We start from the raw sequence: 25,009 nt of genomic DNA, 5'->3' as shown, positions 1-25,009 counted from the left end.
GTGTGTCCTAGCCCTTATACAAGCTGTACACTACCTACCTTACATTGTAGCAAAGTGTCATATCTTCAGTGTTGTCCCATGAAAAAATATTTACATAAATGTGAGGGGTGTACTAACTTTTTTGATATACCGTATGTATGTATATAACAATGTTCATGGCTTCTGTAAGAAGAGTCAAACTCTAAAAGACATTACATTATGAAAGCTGTACTGACTGCAGAACCGAAGGAAATGCAAAAAAATAAAGACAGAAATGCTCTTTAAGATGCAGAAACTCACTTCCTGCATCTCTGACATGTAAAACTGATACTATCATGCTATTAGCACTGTTTCTTCAAAATTAAAATGAATATTAACTATGTGCCTCCATTAAATATTCAGTCAAATGTAGCGTGCACTGTGAAAGTATCTTCCATGTGTAATCTACTTTGGGAGGAAGGTTCAATCACCCTTTAAGTAACTGATGAACCAAATAGGTATGCCATGAAAAATTAATATGTTTCTTCCCTTAGGAAATTGAAATATGCAAGTAATTTATGATTCTGTTTAAATAACGATGGCACTATAATTACTATGCAAACAAATATTGTAATGAGCAAGATACTTTCTGGACTATTGTGATATTTGAGCCATTTTTTATTGGATAAGCAAACATGATCTTTCAAGCATATACACACATTAGATTACTTCTCTTGCACTTAAAGATAAAGTGTATTGTAATGCACAGGTTTAAGAATATTACTTATTAGAGAAAAATTACAATATTATTATTATTGTTATATACACATTATAATATACTATATCAGAGGCATATCTAGGGGGGTTGAGCAGGCATTTGCCTTGAGCACAGGCGGCAGCGGGGCACCATTGGACTTCCTAATGTGGGTGGGGAAAGACATGCTCCCCGCTAGTGCATGTTACATCCCGTTGTCAGAGATTGATAGTGGAATTTAACTGGTTTACAGGTGGGGGTGGCACTCCGATCCATTCACGCCTGTTAGCTGCACATGTCAGCTGATCAGATCAGTGGATATATGCGGAGAAACATGCGGGCTCACCGCGTGGGCCTGCACTAAAGAGACGGACACAGCCTATGATGTATCGTTATGTCATACGTCATGAAGGGGTTAAGTATGGTGGGCTGGAGACAGGCTTGTATTACCTGTCAGAGGAAGTACTTCAAGCAGGGTGTGACAGTGTGGTGGGAGTGATTGATACAAGAATACTGAATGGGGTTATTGTGGGAACACCTGGTTCTTGGTATACTGCCTCTGTGTGAGTTCTGTGAAAAGGCTTTGGCTGTTATTATACCGGTAATGGTAGCTCTGGGTATCAGTACTTTGAGGGGGTGGGGGAGTTGGATGTGGCTCGGGATACCTGAATGTGTCTCTCAAGGTTAGAAAGGTTGGGGACCACTGCCCTATATCATACTGCTCTCAGGTGGGGTTGCAAAAACCTGGTGATATATTCCTTTTAAAACAAGTGATTTGGGTACTATAACTAAAATGAGTCCTTTTGTTCTCTTTTGTTTTGGAAAGCGCTCATTTTGCCCTTTTTCTCAGTACCAATTGCCCATCTTTTACAATTATAACTCAACTTCTGAAATGTATCAGTTATTTCTATTTATTTTAAGCTTCTAAATCTTTTATGGGATTAGGAGACCTTTGACTGCCCTACTGCAGGGGCTTCCCAAACGGCTTGTTAACCCACCGACCCATTAAACTACCACTGCCCATCCCTTAATGAACATGTAACACCATTATTGGATAAATTTGTCACATTGGCTCCTTTTTATGAACAAACAATACAAATAAATAACCACTTATATAAACGCAAGGGAGGTTCTTGGAGCCCCAAAACCTGATGGACACCAAATATTATTTATCAAACCATCCAGCATTTTTGCCCTCAGCCGCGTCCACAAGCTCGGGGGCTCCACCGTTGCCGGAAAGCCTTATCCCTAACCCACTCTCAGGGGACCCCACCCTGGAGAGCCCCCAAGTCCACCAGACAATTACCATTCCAGAATAAACGAGGGTGTGTGGTCCCCATCCATCCGATGTACCACTCCCCTGCCCGACATTTCCACCAACTCCAAGAACCCCTCTCCCCACCGCTCGCCGAAATGACTTGAACACACAAAGGTAAAATACAGTTACCCCAGCTCCTCCCCCACAAAAGATTGAAATGTAGGGCGGGAGGGCGGGAACTTCTCTGTTGGTGCCTCGTGCCGATATGGTGCCCCCCCTCTCCCCTGGACATATATATATAACATCCTACCCCTTCTATCCTCCCCTGGCCCTATTAACCCACCCCTTAAACTATTGACCCCACAAAAGCCCGCTCTTCCCCTGCAGCTAAATTAACCCCTTGGTTGCCCTGCAAAGGAGAGTTATGGGTCACTATGCCAATGGCTCTGCTTTGGCTCCGTTCTGCCTAGAAACCTTTCCTTGGAGCGCATTGACCTAATGTTACGCTACATTTTTTTATTTTGTGAACTGTTGCTACACTAATGTAATAAACATACCATTAGTGTTTATGCAATTCTTAAATATACAAGGTAAAGTAAGTAAAGGCGAATAAGGTATCATTCTGAGGCATCTGAGGGAATCAAAGTATTAATAAAGATGAAAACTTGTTTTGTAACTGGATTGGTTTTTTTAGTTGTGTTTTTCTTTTAGCTCCTATTATTACTCAATGATCTTTCAAGCTATATTTCATTATCACACTACTCAGTGCAAGTGTATTTTCTTGTTTACATGTTGATTGGTTTTGCCTATCTGATCAATGTGCTGTTGACATAGTTTGCAGGACGCCAATGACCATTTATTGACCTTTAATGATCAGGACCTTTTATTTCCCTCAGGAAAAACATAAAGTGTTAAAAAGAAAAATACAAGTCCAGGAATCTGATAGCTCAGTTGACTCTGAGGAAGAATCTGTCATCAGTCAGGTGCAGTAAATATTTTTTTCTTAAACCTTGACTTATTAAAATAAAAACTCTGGTTTTCTCCAACAAGCATTAAAGTCCCCACCCCCCATAAAAACTAGACTAAAGTCGGCCGAACCCACTAATATCTACAGGTTCGGCCAACAATCTAATATGGCCACCCAAATCTCCCCTGAACAGGTGATATCGGGGAAACTAGGATAAAGCCTACTGAATTTCAGTAGAAGATCTGGGAGTCTAGAGAGATGGCTGTCAGCTGAATAATCGTTTGGCTGACAACTATCTAATGTGTATTGGAACTTTAAGGCGAGCACACTGGTAAATTAATTGATTAATGCTTCTATAATTTGCCTATAGGGTTTTGTAATGAACATGATGTAGACGACAAAGTTGGTAATGAGACTTTACTCAAACCCCAATGGAGTCCTCAAACATAGCGCTTAATCATATAGAATAGGTTCACCATAATAAGAATAATATTGGATATTATTTGTGTACTTGAGAAGTTCAAGTTGCACCATGCTCTTGGCTCATTATAGTATTTATTGATTCTTTTATCTCCAAGAGTTACTTTATCTAACATACCTGCAAGGGAAACTTCAAGCTCCGTGCTTAGAGGACATTCCTGATGAACATGTCTGGTTTATTCTCTCCCTCTAAATACTTTAACCAACACCTTTGTTTTATCATTTGTGCCTTTCTTACAGTAATAAACTGTGATTTATGGGAAAATAACACAAAAAACTCAAACGCATAGCCGACCCACAAAATCAATATACCCCAGACAAGAAATAAAGACACCAAGAGTAGATGCAAAAATGAATCCAAACCTTCTTATTAAATACACAGCTCTGGCAAAAATTAAGAGACCACTGCAAAATTGTCAATTTTTCTCTTTATAGGTATATTTTTGAGTAAAATGTAAATTGTTCTTTTATTCTATAACCTACTGACAACATGTCTCTGAATTTCCAAGCAATAAATTATGTACTTATTTTCTGAAAATGAGAAATGGTCAAAATGACAAAAAAATGCATTGCTTTCAGACCTCAAGTAATGCAAAGAAAACAAGTTCATAATCATTTAGAGACAACTAATATTTTAACTCAGGAAGAGTTCAAAAATAAATATTTTGTGGAATAACCATGATTTTTAATCACAGCTTTCATGCGTCTTGGCATGCTTTCCACCAGTCTTTCACACTGCTTTTGCGTGATCTTTTTCCACTCCTGGTGCAAAAATGTAAGCAGCTCTTTTTTGTTTGATGGCTTGTGACTATCCATCTTCTTCTTGATTACATTACAGAGGTTTTCAATGTGGTTTAGGTCTGGAGATTGTGCTGATCATGACAGGGTTTTGATCTGGTGGTCCTTCAAATTTGGTCCTGTAAAGAGAAAAATCAGAAAACTGACAATTTTGCAGTGGTCTCTTAATTTTTGCCAGAGCTGTATACGACATACTTCAACTACTAAATAAATTATATTCCTTGAAAAAAAATATACACCCTGGGCAAGTTTCCTCCTTAATACAAAACCCAAATCCAACTCCCTTAATACAGAATCCAGAATAGATTCCCCCATTAGTAAAGACACAGACCATAGCTAAAAATACTTACCTCAATCTCGGCCCTTTCCTGACCCTAAGTGAGCAAAGAGAAGCTGAGGAACAAAAAGAGGCAAGTATTAGATAAAGATGACTTAGAGATAAGTGGGAACATTTTTCTGGATCTGAGTATGGATGATGTTTCCCTTTTCAGGCTGTCTCCTGGACATTACAGTAGAAAACACCCCAAAAAGGTCACAAAGGCATCAAAACATAAATAGCCAAAGGTTATCAAGATATTCCTCAAAATATAACATAGATCACCAAATGAATAAGGGATCTCAAAAGCAATGAATACATTTTATTGAAATATACTAAATATAACATTTAGTATAAAATTTAGTACATAAAACAAAATCTCCATAAAATAGAGAAGTGGACTTGTAAATATCAAGAGTTAAAAAAAAAAGCTACCTTGAGACAAAACTATATAAACTGATGACAATATGCACATAATTTATTGTGGGCATATATAAGTGATGGTAAAAAAAAGTCATAATAGAAGCACAGGGGTATATATAAAGCAGTTATAAGGCTACATGCGCACGCTGCTTCTTTTTCGTGTTCACAAACTGCAGCCAAAACTGCACCTTGTCAGAGAGAGCCTGGAAATGTCACAAAAAATGTAGGTGCTTTTTTGGTGCATTTTTGCTGCTTTTTGGTGCGTTTTTGGCTGCAGTTTTGTCAACAATTGTTTCATGTATTTTTCAGTTCAAACAAGCCCATAAAGCTTGTTGAATTGAAAAAAAAAAATTAGAAATAAATAAATAATTAAAAAAAACGGTGTGCGGTCCCCCCCAATTTTAATGCCAGCCAGATAAAGCCATACGGCTGAAGGCTGGTAGTCTCAGGATGGGGAGCCCCACGTTATGGGGAGCCCCCCAGCCTAACAATATCAGTCAGCAGCCACCCAGAATGGCCGCATCCATTATATACGACAGTTCTGGGACTGTACCCAGCTCTTCCCGATTTGCCCTGGTGCGTTGGCAAATCGGGGTAATAAGGAGTTATTGGCAGCCCATAGCTGCCAATAAGTCCTAGATTAATCATGTCAGGCGTCTATGAGACACCCTCCATGATTAATCTGTAAATTACAGTAAATAAACACACACACGCCCGAAAAATTCTTTATTATAAATAAAAAACACAAACACATTCCCTCATTACCAATTTAATAACCCCGACAAAGCACTCCATGTCCGGCGTTATCCAGCATGCTCCAGCGTCGCATCCAGCTCTGCTGCATGCAGGTGACCGGAGAAGCAGCAGACACCGCCGCTCCGGTCACCTCCATGCAGCTAATGAAGACAGCCGCGCAATCAGCCTGAGCTGTCACCGAGGTTACCCGCGGCCACCGCTGAATCCAGCGGTGGCCGCGAGTAACCTCAGTGACAGCTCAGCTGATCGCGCTACTGCGTGGAGCCGGCAGGAGCGTGGAGCCGGCAGGAGCGTGGAGCCGGCAGGAGCGTGGAGCCGACAGGAGCGTGGAGCCAACAGGAGCGTGGAGCCGACAGGAGCGTGGAGGACGGGACTTTCAGCGGCGGTGGCGGTGAGAGAGGTCCATCATCTCCCCTGTGCGTGCACGCTGGGGACAGCGGTACTTCGGGGAACACGTGGAGGACGGGACTATCAGCGGCGGCGGCAGCGAGAGGGGGATGGACGTTGGCAGCTGAAAACATTGATTTTTATCTCTCTCTGCTGCCGCCGCTGATAGTCCCGTCCTCCACATCATCTCCCCTGTGCGTGCACGCTGGGGACAGTGGTACTTCGGGGAACACGTGGAGGACGGGACTATCAGCGGCGGCAGCAGAGAGAGATAAAAATCAATGTTTTCAGCTGCCAATGTCCATCCCCCTCTCGCTGCTGCTGCTGATAGTCCCGTCCTCCACATCATCTCCCCTGGGGACAGCGGTACTTCGGGGAACACGTGGAAGACGGGACGGGACCACTTGCCTGACCTCACTTCCTGACAAATCACCTGCGTTTTTGCTAGCAAAAACGCAGGTAAAAGGCAGGTAAAATGCACCACTTTTGATTAGCATGCATTTTTCCTGCGTTTTTGATGCCCTCATTGATTTCAATGGGTGACAAATGTTGACAAAAACGCAGGAAGAATGAACATGCTGCATTTTTTTTGGAACAAACCTTTGACAAAAAAAACGCTGACAAATAAACTGCAATGTGCGCATGACAAATCTGACTTCTCATAGACTTTGCTGGGAAGTCAGATGTCAGAAAGTTCAGCTGACAAAACTGCAGCCAAAAAAGCAGCAAAAAAGCAGGAAAAAAAGCAGCGTGCGCATGTAGCCATAAAATGCAATTTATGCAAACATATGTGTATAAGTATCCATTAAGTATTGGAGTATGGATAGAATATCCAGGAAAATAGAGTGGAGCATAGAAAATACTAATGTAAACAGTACATAGAATATAAGTAACATTATATGCTAACCTTTGTATTTTATTATTTTTATTTATATCTTTTGAGATACCTTTCATGCCTTCTTTTACCTTTTGTTGGTCTATACTTTTCATAAGATATTGGCAGTTATACATAACAGTAGAGATGATCAATCCTTTTTAAATGTGGAAAAAAAAGGATTTTTTTTTCTTTTTTTCATTTGGCCAATCTGCGCAAATCGAATTGCAAACTTTTTGAATTCACTAGACCTGCAAATTCATGAGACCTGCGGATTTCAGAAAATCCGACAAGAATTCGATCTGTTGAGTATTGATCAGATCATCTCTAAATAACAATTTAATTTATTTCATACAATAAATATTTAGAAGGTTTGGTTGTAGTTATCTTCAAGGAAAATTATAGACAGTTACACTCAACCATTTCTTTTGCTACATTATTGTAGACTATGATATTGCAAATGGTTAAGCAGGTGAGATGAATTGAAATATACTTGTGGTTTTTCCACTTTACAGAGCTCCAGATCTGGGGTTAGTTGCAGTACCCAGAGGTATACAGTCTCTCATCAGGACCCTGAAAGTACTCGGCAAGAATCTGAGACAGAAGATATGCTGGATGATTTAGTACATGGACCACAAAGTCGATCATCATGTGAGAGTGACAGTGATGATGACCTCCCACAGAACTATGCTGGTGGTAGCAGGAAGCTGGTGAGAAAACATACAGTGCCTACAAGTAGTATTCAACCCCCTGCAGATTTAGCAGGTTTGATAAGATGCAAATAAGTTAGAGCCTTCAAACTTCAAACAAGAGCAGGATTTATTAACAGATGCATAAATCTTACAAACCAACAAGTTATGTTGCTCAGTTAAATTTTAATAAATTTTCAACATAAAAGTGTGGGTCAATTATTATTCAACCCCTAGGTTTAATATTTTGTGGAATAACCCTTGTTTGCAATAACAGCTAATAATCATCTTTTATAAGACCTGATCAGGCCGGCACAGGTCTCTGGAGTTATCTTGGCCCACTCCTCCATGCAGATCTTCTCCAAGTTATCTAGGTTCTTTGGGTGTCTCATGTGGACTTTAATCTTGAGCTCCTTCCACAAGTTTTCAATTGGGTTAAGGTCAGGAGACTGACTAGGCCACTGCAACACCTTGATTTTGTCCCTCTTGAACCAGGCCTTGGTTTTCTTGGCTGTGTGCTTTGGGTCGTTGTCTTGTTGGAAGATGAAATGACGACCCATCTAAAGATCCTTGATGGAGGAGCGGAGGTTCTTGGCCAAAATCTCCAGGTAGGCCTTGCTATCCATCTTCCCATGGATGCAGACCAGATGGCCAGGCCCCTTGGCTGAGAAACAGCCCCACAGCATGATACTGCCACCACCATGCTTGACTGTAGGGATGGTATTCTTGGGGTCGTATGCAGTGCCATCCAGTCTCCAAACGTCACGTGTGTGGTTGGCACTACAGATCTCGATCTTGGTCTCATCAGACCAGAGAACCTTGAACCAGTCTGTCTCAGAGTCCTCCAAGTGATCATGAGCAAACTGTAGACGAGCCTTGACATGACGCTTTGAAAGTAAAGGTACCTTACGGGCTCGTCTGGAACGGAGACCATTGCGGTGGAGTACGTTACTTATGGTATTGACTGAAACCAATGTCCCCATTGCCATGAGATCTTCCCGGAGCTCCTTCCTTGTTGTCCTTGGGTTAGCCTTGACTCTTCGGACAAGCCTGGCCTCGGCACGGGAGGAAACTTTCAAAGGATGTCCAGGCCGTGGAAGGCTAACAGTAGTTCCATAAGCCTTCCACTTCCGGATGATGCTCCCAACAGTGGAGACAGGTAGGCCCAACTCCTTGGAAAGGATTTTGTACCCCTTGCCAGCCTTGTGACCCTCCACGATCTTGTCTCTGATGGCCTTGGAATGCTCCTTTGTCTTTCCCATGTTGACCATGTATGAGTGCTGTTCACAAGTTTGGGGAGGGTCTTAATTAGTCAGAAAAGGCTGGAAAAAGAGATAATTAATCCAAACATGTGAAGCTCATTGTTTTTTGTGCCTGAAATACTTCTTAATATTTTAGGGGAACCAAACAGAATTCTGGTGGTTTGAGGGGTTGAATAATAAAGGACCCTCTGAATAAACTTTTCTCAATTTAAAAAAAAAAAAAAAAAAAGAAATAACATTCTTTTTTGCTGCAGTGCATTTCACACTTCCAGGCTGATCTACAGTCCAAATGTCACAATGCCAAGTTAATTCCGAATGTGTAAACCTGCTAAATCTGCAGGGGGTTGAATACTACTTGTAGGCACTGTAAGTGGTATCATTTATTGAGAGTACTCTGCACTTAATTAGGTTTCTTAATCTACACACAAACAAACACACTCACATATAGTATATGTATAAACTATACTGTGAAAACGTTTAAGGCATGGGTGTCAAAAAAAAAAGCAAAGTGAAAATGCTTTAAAAAATAGAAGTGTTGGAAAGGTTATCCAATAAAAACAAGTTCTCTTCTATACATAAGTTAGGTGATAACTTTTGTTCACCACTGGGGACCCATTGAAAATAAATGAAGCACAGGTTGCACGTGCGCACTATGGCTCCATTCTAACAATAATAAACGTTTCCTGTTCTGCCGAGTGGTTGGATCCTAACTATCAATAAATTATCAACTATCTTGTAGATATATAATTTGCTTCCACAACCTCTTTGACCTGAAGTCCACCCTTCAAGAAGAGTGAGATGCCATTCCTCAGCAGACAATAACTCCACTTGTGAACAGCATGAGATGTCGTTGTCAAGCTGTAACTGATGATCAAGGCCACATGACAAGTTATTGAGTGTTGAATTCATTTTTGGTTACTTCAGAGGTTTCAGGGATTCTCTCAGCGCTGGTGAAAATTCAAGGCAGTTTGTAAATTCAAAATCTCCAATCCCCGAAGGGTGGACTCTATATTATCTACTACATACAACTTATGCATAACTGTAGGTGTTTCTAGAACTGTAACAAATAGCAAAATACATAACTGTATAAAAAATTATGGACACGCCCAGCATCCACCCATCTAAACCACACCCCCTCAATAGTTCTTTGTTTCAAAAGTGGAATCCCACTTTAACATGAGACATTGACATTTTTGGGGGGGTGTATAACTACCACTGTTGTTGGCTTTTGTTTCAATTAATTGTTTGAGATGAGGAAATCACTATTGTATGCTTCTACTTAAATGCCCTACTTTCATGATAAAATACCATTTAAGCACACAGATGCACAATTGTTTTTTGTTTCAAAGGCCACATTGTCATATAAAACCACTCTGAAGGGTTTCAAAAAAATGTAAGCGGCATTTCATGACTACCACTGCAGAACTGAATTTTGAGTATTTGAGAAGGATTTTGAGAGTTTGTGCTAAAAAAAAAATCATCACCAAGTTTAGTAAAGAGATCAACTGCAGTTCCAGGTCAGCCCCATGATACACTTGTATCACATGAAGCTGCAACCCCTAGTAGCTCCTTAACAATGGTAAGGAGATACTGGGAGTTGTTGTGACCATACAGACTTTTTTTTAATTATTTAATTTTTTATATAAATCTTTATTTAAAATGTCTTCAATCCAACATTAACAATACTGATCACTTCACACCACAGTGCGAGATAAATACAGAAACCTTTCTTCTTATTGCAGTATAGTTTATCCAGACAAAATTTGTTCCATACATAATATCAAATAGATACATTTCATTATTCCATACAATAGTTCAAAAGTCTAAATTAAACACACAAAAATGTCATCTTCAATAGAATAACGCTACAATTAATCCAAAATAATATTACCTTAAGGCCCTGTCACACACAGAGATAAATCTTTGGCAGATCTGTGATTGCAGTGAGATCATGGACACATTGTTCCATTTGTACACAGCCACAAACCTGGCACTGATTGTCCACAATTTCACTGCAACCACAGATCTGCCACAGATTTATCTCTGTGTGTGACAGGGCCTTTACTCATACTGCGCAGCTCCATTCATGTAGTGCTTTTATAATCCATGTTGGGTGCAGTTAATCCATGCAGGGTCTGTTACCATATACAGGGCTTCAGCACATCCAGGTACCTTATAGTTGACCTCTTCTTTGATCGTTCCCATCCCTTTTGTCTCCACATAGTTCAGATACTATGATGAGATTTCATGGCTTGAACTAGTCTCTACAAACTGCCCTCTTTTCCACCTTCTGCAGCCCCATCAATAAAGATATCTTCCATGCTGCACCATAATTGTTCCTTACTGTGCTTCCTGCACAAAATATCCCACCCACACTGCCTCTCACCATGATATCCTCCATACATTGCCCCTCTCCATAACCTCCCTCTCTGTAATGTGCCCCACAGAGCCTGTCTCCATCATGGATTTTGTCACTGATCTGCCTAACTCAGGGGAGGAGACACTTACTTTCCATTAATTAAAGCGAAGAAGGAGGTAGAAGGGGGTCTTTTAGAGGCAGATAAGGGATTATCCTAGTCTGAACATGGACCTGTTGGGCACAGGTATAATGTGTTTCTACTGTTCTGTATGTAAACCGTATGAGTGTGTTGACACAGTTGTAACATTACACATCGCTGGAATCAGGGTCTCTTTTTCTACATTATGCTGCTTTCAGATGAGGTAGCAAAATTTTTCTTTTTCCATGCACTGGTTTCATGCTACAAAGTTGAATTTGGTTAATAGGATTAAAAAAGTTTGATGCCTTTTTTTATTTTTTTTTAATATATATTAACCTACAGCGTCTTACATCTGTTTTTTTAGAATCACCTGTTTTGGCTGCAAGGCACACGTCCTCCATCTGAGAGAATTAGTGCAATCATATGGGAGAAGAATGAGTGTAAGAAAGCGGATATGTCAGTATTGGACATCAGTGGGATCATCTTGAAACAAGTATGGGTTTAGTAATCTATTCTATGTTCCGTTAATATACTATAATGTGGAAAATATAGTTTATTACTTGCATGTACACTTGAAAGCATAGGTTTAAATACATCTTATTATACATAATTCTCAACATCTAATCCTATCACATATTCCCTCTCTTAGGTCAGTTAGGATCACTACTTTAGTTTTATGTAGTGAAATGTTAGAATAATACTAGAGGCAGACATCCATTAAACAAGACTCTTAACCTTGTGCTGCCTGCCAATCCATGGCCATGCACTTTAACCACAAGGCATCAGCTCACTGACTGTTCACATCCTAATGGTTGGGACACTTTTCCGCATTCAATACACTCTACTAGCAGAGATATAGCAAAGTGAATTGAATGCTGCCAGTGTTGTAGCACTCAATTAACACTTTACCAGCCAAGGTCAATAGCAACATCAGCATGTAAGTATTGGTAGTGTGACAGAGGAAGAATTTTCCCCCTGTCACACAATCACCTCCCCAAAGCTCAATCAGCTCAATAATGGTGTACTTATTGTTGCTATATTCAGAGGTCTGCCATTCATCAAACACTGATAGGCCTGATAATGCTCTGCATTAAATGAGTAGTGCAGAGTATCATTAGTACAATAAAATTATTGTGTTTAAGTCCCCTTGTAGGACTAATAAATATTGTAAGAAAAAAAATTAAACATTTTTTAAATGTTTAAAAAAAAGTTAAACAATTACAACTTCTAAATGAAAAGTAATTTCATTTAATTTAAACCAAACAAAAAAAAGACATATAGCTGATATCACCACATCTGTAACAAGTATATAATTGTTTTGATTACTCAATAAATGGGACAAAAAAAATATAAATCAAGGAGTAGAGGAAGAAAGTGTCACTAACTAATGCCTTGCATAAAAGTCCACTTTATTAAGAATGGTGCGCTAAGAATATGCGGGAGGGAAGCCGGGTGCAGGCACTAAAAAAACATATAACAATTACTCACAGAAAAATGGCAGAAGATGTAAACTGCTCAGGCCAAAAAAACTAATGCACTGCCAGGAAGCAGCAAGACCTCTAAAAAATGGAGACATCACAGGTGCAAGAGGAGCAAATCACTCCACCGTGTCCAATCATGGAGGAGAGCGATTGCTTGATGGTAAAATTGCACACTTGTGACTTGCATAAGGCACTGTTCAGACATGCAGGTTCACAGTATCTGGTAAGCAGTCTATTAGTTATGCCCATCCTATTAGATGCCAGCGGGCTTTTGCAGTACTAAATATGTGTTCCATGCAGGGACAGTGTCTATAATATGCAAGGCCTAACAAAAAGAGGCCTGGCTGCATCCTGTAGAAAATGTTCTGTGCAAAAGAATATATAAATATATGAGGTATTGGCTGATAATATGGCATAGTACAGAAGCCCACAATCCACATCACGGATCCTCATTCTTGTGGGTTCCTACACTAACATATAATATTTGTATATATATATATATATATATATATATATATATATATGCGTCATTTGTCCTAAATCTATAACCCTCATACTCCGGGTTTTACACCACCATCAATTTATAACCACAAAGAACCATTAGGGACGGTGTTTAACCTAAAACGCTAGACTTTATTAATTCATATAAAAATATTAACAAACACATGTGTCAAACAAGAGATATCAGACTTATCACACTGGACATGTCAACATACCAACATTATAACAGTAATCTCCACAATGCCGTCTGGAGATAATTAATCCTACAATAGCCTATATCTGTGTTATTCAAGCTCACCTGCAGTTCCTGCCATGACCGCTGGGTATACAACCGGTTATGTAATTAATACTGAGGTACAACAGATGATTTTATTATCACTATAATTAATATTATATATCGCGGACTTATAAGGATTCTACCTGGCCTCACCAGGCTGATCACACTCATATATTAAAGTGAATCCTTAGTGATTCCATTACAAGTAAGCTAACACACAGTGAAACCAGCGTCTCTGCCTTAGACATTACCTCCCCAGAGTGGCTGAAGCAAACTACGGCAATGTAAAGATACACTGACCTGACTGTAATAGCAATTGGCGTGACCGTCCTTTATCCCGACACGCGTTTCCCACTTCTTCAGGGGACGTGTGTGCATATCTTTGAAAAGTGCGCCTTTTTATAGTGGTACCGGAACCTCCATACTGTGTGTGCGGTGACGTATGCCCGGCCCACCCCCATTGGTGACGCGGACACATCCATACCTCCGGGTATATCACGGCCCTCTCCAAGTTCCGGTGGTTGAAACGCACGCTGCGTGTCAGTCACCTCGGTATTGCTACCATGGCAACCAAACACAACAGCAGGCGCTGCAAGGTTACCGCAACATTGGAGTGAGCACCCGGCAAGCTAGGTAGGGCCGCGTACAGGGGAATTATGTCCCGTTTAAGCTTGATCTAAGTAATTAAGTATACATTATTAAACCCATGGTTGATGTTACAGAAAGGGGGAAAAACCCGAGTTCAATGACAGTATCCTAACTATACTGCTCCCTCCAGTAGTAGGAACTCAGTGAAGGTCCATACCATGTAGCATTACAAAAGGAGTCCTATTATTTCGTATATAACTATTATAAGGGGAGTGATGGTCACACCCGTCCCAACATTCTATCCAAAATCGCATTAGATTATACCCCCCGGGGTAACTATACCCATCATATATTCTGCAATATTGTAATGCTGCCCTCCTGGTCACAACTGAACTCCAGGTGACTTACACTTAACCAATGGCATACAATTGTATAAAAAGCTATCCCAGACCGTGCTCAATTGCCTATCATAGGGAGAGGGGAGGGGATCAGGGAAAAGGAACTGGGGGATAAGGGATGGGGGAGGGTGGAGAAGGAATAGGTAAAAAGGGAAGGGGGGGAAGGAGGGCGAGGAAAGGGGGAAGGAACAGCAGGGAAGAAAGCAGGGAACAAGGAACACGAAAAATTTCTCAACATCTTCAAATCCCTATGGAAGATTCTTAATTCAAAATTACAACCCGGATCCACCAGTAAATGACTCAATCCAATATTAGAGTCCATGTCATAATAAATTCAAAAGTTTCTTCATAACGATGACAATCCAATTAATTTTGTCCCAGGATGTTGATTGTGATTACAGATATATATTCCTCCATTCTCCAGTTGGGTGACCACCGAGTCCCTGGATAGTTCATCCTAGCCTCAGACCAGAGTTCAATCGAGGGATGCAATTTACTACAACAAATGCATAAACACTTAATTAACACTTGTTTCTTCTTGCAACTAGATCAAAACAAAATTAACCTCCACAGAGGATTTACATTCAAAAGCGAGGCTCCGCACCCACTATGCGCTACTTGTTATCAATATATGAATGCTAATAACACCCTATCAAGCTAAAACCAAATAAAAAGGGACTAGTATCTAGACCCTCAATTCCCGATTACTCTAGGAAGGAGTTAAAGCCAAAATGTTCGTTTAAACCGTGTGGAGCTACAGTTCCCAATCTAAAAATCCATTGGCTTTCCAGGCGGGCTAATGCCTTACTGATATCACCTCTCCTTGGGCCCAGGTTAATTTGGTCGATCGCTTGTATCCTCAGGTCTCGGGGGTTACACTGGTGGAATCTCTGGAAGTGTCTGGGGATAGACTTAAGATGTTCCCCTTCTTTCACTGTCTTGGCCTTTTCTATGTCCCTTACGTGTTCCCTTACACGTATTTTTAGTTCCCGTGTAGTAAGGCCCACATATTTGAGATTACAGGGACACTCTGCCAAGTATACTACATTTTTTGAGGCACACGTGAGATGAGTTCTTATCTCATACGTTTTTATTTCCTTGTTTCCTTTAAAGGAGGATGATCTATCCATATTGAAACAACCTTTACAGATACCACAAGGGAAAAAAACATTATTCAATTTTATAGGGTTCGTTCTAATTTTTCGATGATGGCTATGGACCAGCAAATCCTTTAAATTTTTACTGCGTCTAGCCGTTACTTTGGGATTGTCCGGAATACAGTCCTTCAAAATGGTGTCTGATTTCAAAATATTCCAATGTCGTTTCAATATGGATAGAAACCCCCCCCATTGATTATGAAAAGTTGTAATCAAACGTATGGGTTGGTCTTGTTTTACTTTGGGGCCTGTATAAAGAAGGGCATCCCTTGTTGTTTCATTAGCCCTTCTATAGCCCCTTTTAATCCATCTCCTACTGTACCCTCTATGTAGGAAGCAATCCCTTAACTCCCTAGCTTGATGGTCAAAATCTTCTTGTTTTGTACAGATTCTTTTAGTCCTAATAAATTGGGAGATAGGGATTCCCTTCAAAGTAGACTGGGGATGACAAGATGTTGCGTGGAGCAGCGTGTTGGATGCTGTTTCTTTTCTAAAGACATCAGTCATCAAGTCTCCCTCCTCCGTAGCCATGATTCTTACATCAAGAAATTCCACCTCACGACCATATCTATAGCTGAGCGTGCGAGGTGCTGAACTGAAGTAAAGTGCTGAATTTAAGATAAGTGCATAGTTTCAACACAATTACATAGTGGTGATAACTGTAATTGTTGAATTTCATTAGGGAATTGTGTGTCTGTTTGGGATTCTGTGAAAAGGAAAAAAAAAACAAAAGTTAGTCTTGTGATTTAATTAGTAGGCTTAGTCACACCTGTGTCTAGAAGCTTCTAGCAGCTTCTGGTAGTCATTGTACATCTATATAAACCAGCCAGTGCAAGCGAGGTGCTGAGCGTGCGAGGTGCTGAACTGAAGTAAAGTGCTGAATTTAAGATAAGTGCATAGTTTCAACACAATTACATAGTGGTGATAACTGTAATTGTTGAATTTCATTAGGGAATTGTGTGTCTGTTTGTGATTCTGTGAAAAGGAAAAAAAAAAAAGTTAGTCTTGTGATTTAATTAGTAGGATTAGTCACACCTGTTTCTAGAAGCTTCTAGCAGCTTCTGGTAGTCATTGTACATCTATATAAACCAGCCAGTGCAAGCGAGGTGATGAGCGTGCGAGGTGCTGAACTGAAGTAAAGTGCTGAATTTAAGATAAGTGCATAGTTTCAACACAATTACATAGTGGTGATAACTGTAATTGTTGAATTTCATTAGGGAATTGTGTGTCTGTTTGTGATTCTGTGAAAAGAAAAAAAAAAAAAAAGTTAGTCTTGTGATTTAATTAGTAGGATTAGTCACACCTGTTTCTAGAAGCTTCTAGCAGCTTCTGGTAGTCATTGTACATCTATATAAACCAGCCAGTGCAAGCGAGGTGCTGAGCGTGCGAGGTGCTGAACTGAAGTAAAGTGCTGAATTTAAGATAAGTGCATAGTTTCAATACAATTACATAGTGGTGATAACTGTAATTGTTGAATTTCATTAGGGAATTGTGTGTCTGTTTGTGATTCTGTGAAAAGGAAAAAAAAAAAAAAAAAAGGTAGTCTTGTGATTTAATTATTAGGATTAGTCACACCTGTTTCTAGAAGCTTCTAGCAGCTTCTGGTAGTCATTGTACATCTATATAAACCAGCCAGTGCAAGCGAGGTACTGAGCGTGCGAGGTGCTGAACTGAAGTAAAGTGCTGAATTTAAGATAAGTGCATAGTTTCAACACAATTGCATAGTGGTGATAACTGTAATTGTTGAATTTCATTAGGGAATTGTGTGTCTGTTTGTGATTCTGTGAAAAGGAAAAAAAAAAAAAAAAAGTTAGTCTTGTGATTTAATTAGTAGGATTAGTCACACCTGTTTCTAGAAGCTTCTAGCAGCTTCTGGTAGTCATTGTACATCTATATAAACCAGCCAGTGCAAGCGAGGTGCTGAGCGTTCGAGGTGCTGAACTGAAGTAAAGTGCTGAATTTAAAATAAGTGCATAGTTTCAACACAATTACATAGTGGTGATAACTGTAATTGTTGAATTTCATTAGGAAATTCTGTGTCTGTTTGTGATTCTGTGAAAAGGAAAAAAAAAAAAAGTTAGTCTTGTGATTTAATTAGTAGGATTAGTCACACCTGTTTCTAGAAGCTTCTAGCAGCTTCTGGTAGTCATTGTACATCTATATAAACCAGCCAGTGCAAGCGAGGTGCTGAGCGTGCGAGGTGCTGAACTGAAGTAAAGTGCTGAATTTAAGATAAGTGCATAGTTTCAACACAATTACATAGTGGTGATAACTGTAATTGTTGAATTTCATTAGGGAATTGTGTGTCTGTTTGTGATTCTGTGAAAAGGAAAAAAAAAATAAGTTAGTCTTGTGATTTAATTAGTAGGATTAGTCACACCTGTTTCTAGAAGCTTCTAGCAGCTTCTGGTAGTCATTGTACATCTATATAAACCAGCCAGTGCAAGCGAGGTGCTGAGCGTGCGAGGTGCTGAACTGAAGTAAAGTGCTGAATTTAAGATAAGTGCATAGTTTCAACACAATTACATAGTGGTGATAACTGTAATTGTTTAATTTCATTAGGGAATTGTGTGTCTGTTTGTGATTCTGTGAAAAGGAAAAAAAAAAAAAGTTAGTCTTGTGATTTAATTAGTAGGATTAGTCACACCTGTTTCTAGAAGCTTCTAGCAGCTTCTGGTAGTCATTGTACATCTATATAAACCAGCCAGTGCAAGCGAGGTGCTGAGCGTGCGAGGTGCTGAACTGAAGTAAAGTGCTGAATTTAAGATAAGTGCATAGTTTCAACACAATTACATAGTGGTGATAACTGTAATTGTTGAATTTCATTAGGGAATTGTGTGTCTGTTTGTGATTCTGTGAAAAGGAAAAAAAAAAAAAAAGTTAGTCTTGTGATTTAATTAGTAGGATTAGTCACACCTGTTTCTAGAAGCTTCTAGCAGCTTCTGGTAGTCATTGTACATCTATATAAACCAGCCAGTGCAAGCGAGGTGCTGAGCGTGCGAGGTGCTGAACTGAGGTAAAGTGCTGAATTTAAGATAAGTGCATAGTTTCAACACAATTACATAGTTTGACACAAGAACATAGTTTGAATTTATCCTTATACGTTTTCCATTGTTTTTTTTTTTCTCTTTGTTGTACTACTTTAACGTTTATCCCCATTTAATAGGTGCTCCATGGACAATGCTACCCGGTGTGTATCATGTCAGATGTATGCATGCCTTGAGCAGCCGTTCGAGGGTGACTATGTCTGCACTCAATGCAAGCATGTTGCGTATTTGGAAGCCAAGGTAACTGATCTAAATAAGCAGCTTGCAACACTAAGGGGCATTGCAAACCTGGAGAGGAGTTTAGAGCTCACTGAGCTTTCTCTGGCTGGGGCCAGTGATATGGAGGAGGGTGGAGGTGGGGAAGATCAGGACCCAGAGGTAGGTAGCTGGGTAACAGTTAGAAGAAGAGGTAGGGGGAAAAGTGTCAGGGAGCCTAGTCCAGACCTGGCACAACCTACTAAATATGCCTGTTTGGCTGATATTAGGAATGAAGGGCCTGGACTAGGGTCACTACAGCAGGATGTTGCTCCTAGCAACCAGGAAAACAACTGCTGTAGGAAGGAGGGAAATAGGAGTGCAGCAAAGCCCAGACAGATGTTGGTGGTAGGGGCTCTATAATTAGGCGGACAGACAGGGTCATCTGTCGCCGAGACCGTGAATGCCGAACAGTGTGTTGTCTGCCGGGTGCTCGGGTTCGGCATATTGCGGATCGGATGGACAGATTGCTGGGTGGGGCTGGGGAAAACCCAGCGGTCATGGTGCACATTGGTACTAATGACAAAGTTAGAGGCAGGTGGAAGGTCCTTAAAAATGATTACAGGGAACTAGGAGAGAAGCTGAAGTCCAGGACCTCCAAGGTGGTGTTTTCAGAAATACTACCGGTGCCACGAGCGTCACTAGAAAGACAGCGGGAGCTTAGGGAGATAAATATGTGGCTTAGAAATTGGTGCAGGAAGGAAGGGCTCGGGTTCATGGAGAACTGGGCCGACTTCTCAGTCGGCTACAGGCTCTACGGTAGGGACGGGCTGCACCTCAATGGGGAAGGTGCAGCTGTGCTGGGGGAGAAAATGGTCAGATGGATGATGGAGCTTTTAAACTAGGATCGGGGGGAGGGAGGGTAGTGGAGCAAATAAGGGGAGAGATAGAGCAGATAGAGACAGTGAGACGGTAGGGGTAAATGAAGGATTAGGGGAGGATGGGACATACAAGGAACGAAGGGAGGCTAGGAGTAATAAAGGTGTTAATAGGATTAAATGTCTACTGGCAAATGCAAGAAGTCTTGCAAACAAAATGAATGAATTGGAGACTCTTATGTCAACCATGTATTATGATGTGGTGGGCATTACGGAAACCTGGCTGGATGAAAGCCATGACTGGGTGACAAACATACAGGGTTATAGTACATTTAGGAAGGACAGGAAAGGCCAAAAAGGTGGTGGGGTGTGTATATTTATTAAATCTAACCTAAAACCTGTGTTGTATGATGACATTGAGGGGAACAGCAACAATGTAGAGTCAGTATGGGTAAATGTACATGGGGAGGGGAATAATGGAAAAATGCTAATTGGAGTTTGCTATAAGCCTCCTAACATACCTCAACAAATAGAGGGTGAAATGCTGGAACAAATTGAAAAGGCAGCTAATAATAATAATCGGGTTCTTATTATGGGGGATTTCAACTATCCAGACATACAGTGGGACATAGAATCTTCTGGTTCTGCTAAAAGCTGTAAGTTCTTATCTACTATTCAAGACAATTTCCTCTCTCAGATGGTAGGTGAACCGACCAGGGGAGATAATTTGCTAGATCTGGTCCTGTCAAATAGACCGTATACAATTTCAGATCTACAGGTCCGGGAGCACTTGGGCACCAGCGATCATAATATGGTAAGCTTCAACATAATATTCAATAGAACATTTCAAAGGGGGAATGCTAAAACCTGGAATTTTAGGAAAGCTAATTTCAACAAATTAAGGGAAGAGCTTAAATGTGTAGATTGGGACAAAGTCATAATAACTGGGGATACCGAACATAAATGGGGTAAGTTTAAGGATATACTACTAGAGTCCTGTAAAAAACGTATACCCTCTGGTAATAAAATGTCCAGGAATAAAAAGAAACCACTATGGATAAATAAGACTGTACAAAGTATAATAAAACAAAAACAAAGGGCATTTAAAATCTTAAAGGCTGAGAATACAGAAATAGCATTTCAGAAGTATAAAGATATCAATAGGAAATGTAAAAAAGAAATCAAACAAGCAAAATTAGCTACTGAAACAAAAATCGCCAATGACATTAAAATAAATTCCAAAATCTTTTATAAATACATTAATGCCAAAAGGAAAACAAAGGATAGTATCGGCCCCTTAAAATATAATAACAAGTTAGTTATAGAGGACAAACAAAAGACTGAGATATTAAATAGGCATTTCTCATCTGTATTCACCAAGGAACTGACTGTACCAGGGATCATTCAACAAGTGAAAAATCAAAGTTCACCACCCGATATAATTAATTTAACACAAGATGAAGTACGCCTACGTCTGAGTAAATTAAACATTAACAAATCCCCAGGGCCAGGTGGCATTCATCCAGGAATATTGAGGGAATTGAGCTCCGTAATCGACAGACCGCTGTATCTCATCTTTTTAGACTCACTTGTAACAGGGTTGGTGCCTCAGGATTGGAGGATTGCTGATGTGGTACCGATATTTAAGAAAGGTAAGAGGGTAGATCCAGGCAACTACCGTCCAGTAAGCCTGACATCAGTAGTATGCAAAGTTTTTGAGGGCATTTTAAGGGATGACATGCAAAAATATATTGCAGAAAATAATATGATAACTGACAAACAGCATGGATTCATGAAAGATAAGTCGTGTCTAACCAACCTGTTGGGGTTCTATGAGGGGGTAAGTTCAAACCTGGATATTGGTAATGCAGCTGATGTGATTTATTTAGACTTTGCAAAGGCATTTGATACTGTACCACATAATAGCCTTATACTAAAGCTCCAGAAGCAAGGACTAGGGGACACAATATGCAAATGGGTAAGGAATTGGCTAAAAGATAGGAAACAAAGAGTAGTCATAAATGGTACATTCTCTAAATGGGCTATAGTCAGCAGTGGGGTGCCGCAGGGATCTGTGCTTGGACCGATTCTTTTTAATCTCTTTATTAATGACCTTGTTGATGGGATTGATAGTAGAGTGTCAGTCTTTGCCGATGACACCAAACTATGTAGGATATTAAAAACTGACCTGGATAGTACAATATTACAAAAAGATCTGGATAAGATGTCAGAATGGGCAGATACTTGGCAAATGAGATTTAATGTTAATAAATGTAAAGTAATGCACCTAGGACGGAGTAATCCTATAGCTGCGTATACATTAAATGGAAGTAAACTCGGGACTACAGAACAGGAGAAGGACTTGGGTATTCTCATTACAAATAAGCTGTGCAGTAGCACTCAATGTCAAGCAGCAGCTGCTAAAGCAAACAAGATTTTAGGGTGTATAAAAAGAGAGATTAGATCCCGTGATCCCAACGTATTGTTACCCCTCTATAAATCACTTGTAAGGCCACATCTGGAATACGGGATCCAGTTTTGGGCTCCACATTTTAAAAAGGACATTTAGAAGTTAGAGTCAGTTCAAAGGCGGGCAACTAGACTATTACAAGGAATGGAAGGCCTCCCATATGATGACAGGTTGAAAAAGTTAGATATGTTTAGCTTAAAAAAAAGACGTCTCAGAGGAGATCTCATTTATATGTATAAATACATGTGTGGTCAATATAAAGGACTGGCACATGACTTATTTCTTCCAAAGACAGTACTAAGGACCAGGGGGCACTCACTGCGAGTGGAAGAAAAGCGATTCCAACAGCTAAATAGGAAAGGGTTCTTTACAGTTAGAGCAGTCAGACTGTGGAATGCCCTACCACAAGAGGTAGTAATGGCAGATACTATAACAGCTTTTAAAAAAGGGCTGGATGATTTCCTCAGTACACAAAACATTGTTGGTTATAAATGACTTAGTGACTAAATGTAGAACTAAACTAAATATGTTCTCCTGGAGTAGAGCGGTGGAAAAAACGTTTCAAAATTAGCCTCCGGGCAAAGAGATGTACATCTTTAGTAATTGTAAAAACATCCATCGTATTTGAAGGTGCAAAAGACAACCCCCTCTCCAACACCAGTAGTTGGATATCAGTTAAGGTACGAGAGGAGAGGTTGATTACCTTAAGACGATCATCTCTTTGGAAGCCTTGATGATGGTAAATTTTAGGTTGATTTACTGTTTTTCCATTATATTTACTTCGGAGACTGCGTCCTTCCCACGGTTCGCTCTCAACAGAAGATGTTTCACCCTCGCTCATTGAGGTTACTGAGGAGGCCGAAGCTTGTGGTTGTTGTGCTCCATGTCTAGTTCCAATCTGTTTTTGAATTTACCATCTGAATATTTTATTGGATTCAAAGTTGCCCACATCTCTATGGAATTTTCTTCCTTTCATCTGACTTATATCTCCTTCCCACTTTTCAAGATCTTTATCTAGCTCACTAAAGAATTTCCCATTGTGTCGGGCAATGGGGGTTTAAACGAGCCTATATGTGATTTTGTAGAGTTCTATCTGAGGACGTTGGTGGAGGCCCTACCGTCTCACGTAAAGGACACAACTGCAGCCCTACAGAGGTTTGACAATCTGAACATAGGGAGGACATCTTTTATGGTGGTAGCCGATGTAGAGGCCCTATATTCGTCTATTAAACATCAAGACGGATTAGAAGCCAGCTCTTTTTTTCTACAGACCACTAACTTGGATCCAGAACTCATCCAACTGATTCTGGATCTATTAAAATTTATCCTGACACATAATTGTTTTTTATTTCAGGATGAGACCTATGTTCAGACTCAAGGGACTGCGATGGGGGCATCAAAAACCTATTTTTGGGTTTGTGGGAAAGAGACATCTTTCAGGTTGATCCGGTTGAGTCGGTGTGTCTGGTCCAGAATTGGATCAGATACATCGACGACATCTGGTTTATCTGGGAGGGCCTGGAGGAAGATCTACACCAATTCATGAGAGAATTAAATAACAACAATAAAAACATCAAACTCACATATAGATATGGTCGTGAGGTGGAATTTCTTGATGTAAGAATCATGGCTACGGAGGAGGGAGACTTGATGACTGATGTCTTTAGAAAAGAAACAGAAACCAACACGCTGCTCCACGCAACATCTTGTCATCCCCAGTCTACTTTGAAGGGAATCCCTATCTCCCAATTTATTAGGACTAAAAGAATCTGTACAAAACAAGAAGATTTTGACCATCAAGCTAGGGAGTTAAGGGATCGCTTCCTACATAGAGGGTACAGTAGGAGATGGATTAAAAGGCGCTATAGAAGGGCTAATGAAACAACAAGGGATCCCCTTCTTTATACAGGCCCCAAAGTAAAACAAGACCAACCCATACGTTTGATTACAACTTTTCATAGTCAATGGGCGGGGTTTCTATCCATATTGAAACGACATTGGAATATTTTGAAATCAGACGCCATTTTGAAGGACTGTATTCCGGACAATCCCAAAGTATCGGCTAGACGCAGTAAAAATTTAAAGGATTTGCTGGTCCACAGCCATCATCGAAAAATTAGAACGAACCCTATAAAATTGAATAATGTTTTTTTTCCCTTGTGGTATCTGTAAAGGTTGTTTCAATATGGATAGCTCATCCTCCTTTAAAGGAAACAAGGAAATAAAAACGTATGAGATAAGAACTCATCTAACGTGTGCCTCAAAAAATGTAGTATACTTGGCAGAGTGTCCCTGTAATCTCAAATATGTGGGCCTTACTACACGGGAACTAAAAATACGTGTAAGGGAACACGTAAGGGACATAGAAAAGGCCAAGACAGCGAAAGAAGGGGAACATCTTAAGTCTATCCCCAGACACTTCCAGAGATTCCACCAGTGTAACCCCCGAGACCTGAGGATACAAGCGATCGGCCAAATTAACCTGGGCCCAAGGAGAGGTGATATCAGTAAGGCATTAGACCGCCTGGAAAGCCAATAGATTTTTAGATTGGGAACTGTAGCTCCACACTGTTTAAACGAACATTTTGGCTTTAACT

At 40.2% G+C, this 25,009-nt stretch overlaps 1 protein-coding gene across 4 annotated transcripts in view; it reads left to right on the top strand.

Annotated features, from left to right (window-relative positions):
- The window catches only part of PHTF1 (putative homeodomain transcription factor 1), a 217,597-nt gene that overhangs the window by 138,099 nt on the left and 54,489 nt on the right, over window positions 1-25,009 (top strand). For all 4 annotated transcript variants that reach the window (XM_075335599.1, XM_075335598.1, XM_075335597.1 and 1 more), the window contains 3 exons: window positions 2,867-2,953; window positions 7,487-7,681; window positions 11,785-11,913. In XM_075335599.1, coding sequence (XP_075191714.1) covers window positions 2,867-2,953; window positions 7,487-7,681; window positions 11,785-11,913 — 411 coding nt within the window. The remainder of the gene's footprint in view (window positions 1-2,866; window positions 2,954-7,486; window positions 7,682-11,784; window positions 11,914-25,009) is intronic.

Source organism: Anomaloglossus baeobatrachus, chromosome 2 (genome assembly GCF_048569485.1).
Source record: "Anomaloglossus baeobatrachus isolate aAnoBae1 chromosome 2, aAnoBae1.hap1, whole genome shotgun sequence".
Classification (NCBI taxonomy): Eukaryota; Metazoa; Chordata; class Amphibia; order Anura; family Aromobatidae; genus Anomaloglossus; species Anomaloglossus baeobatrachus.
The sequence above is the reverse complement of the archived record's forward strand: the minus strand, read 5'-3'. Positions and strand labels throughout refer to the sequence as shown.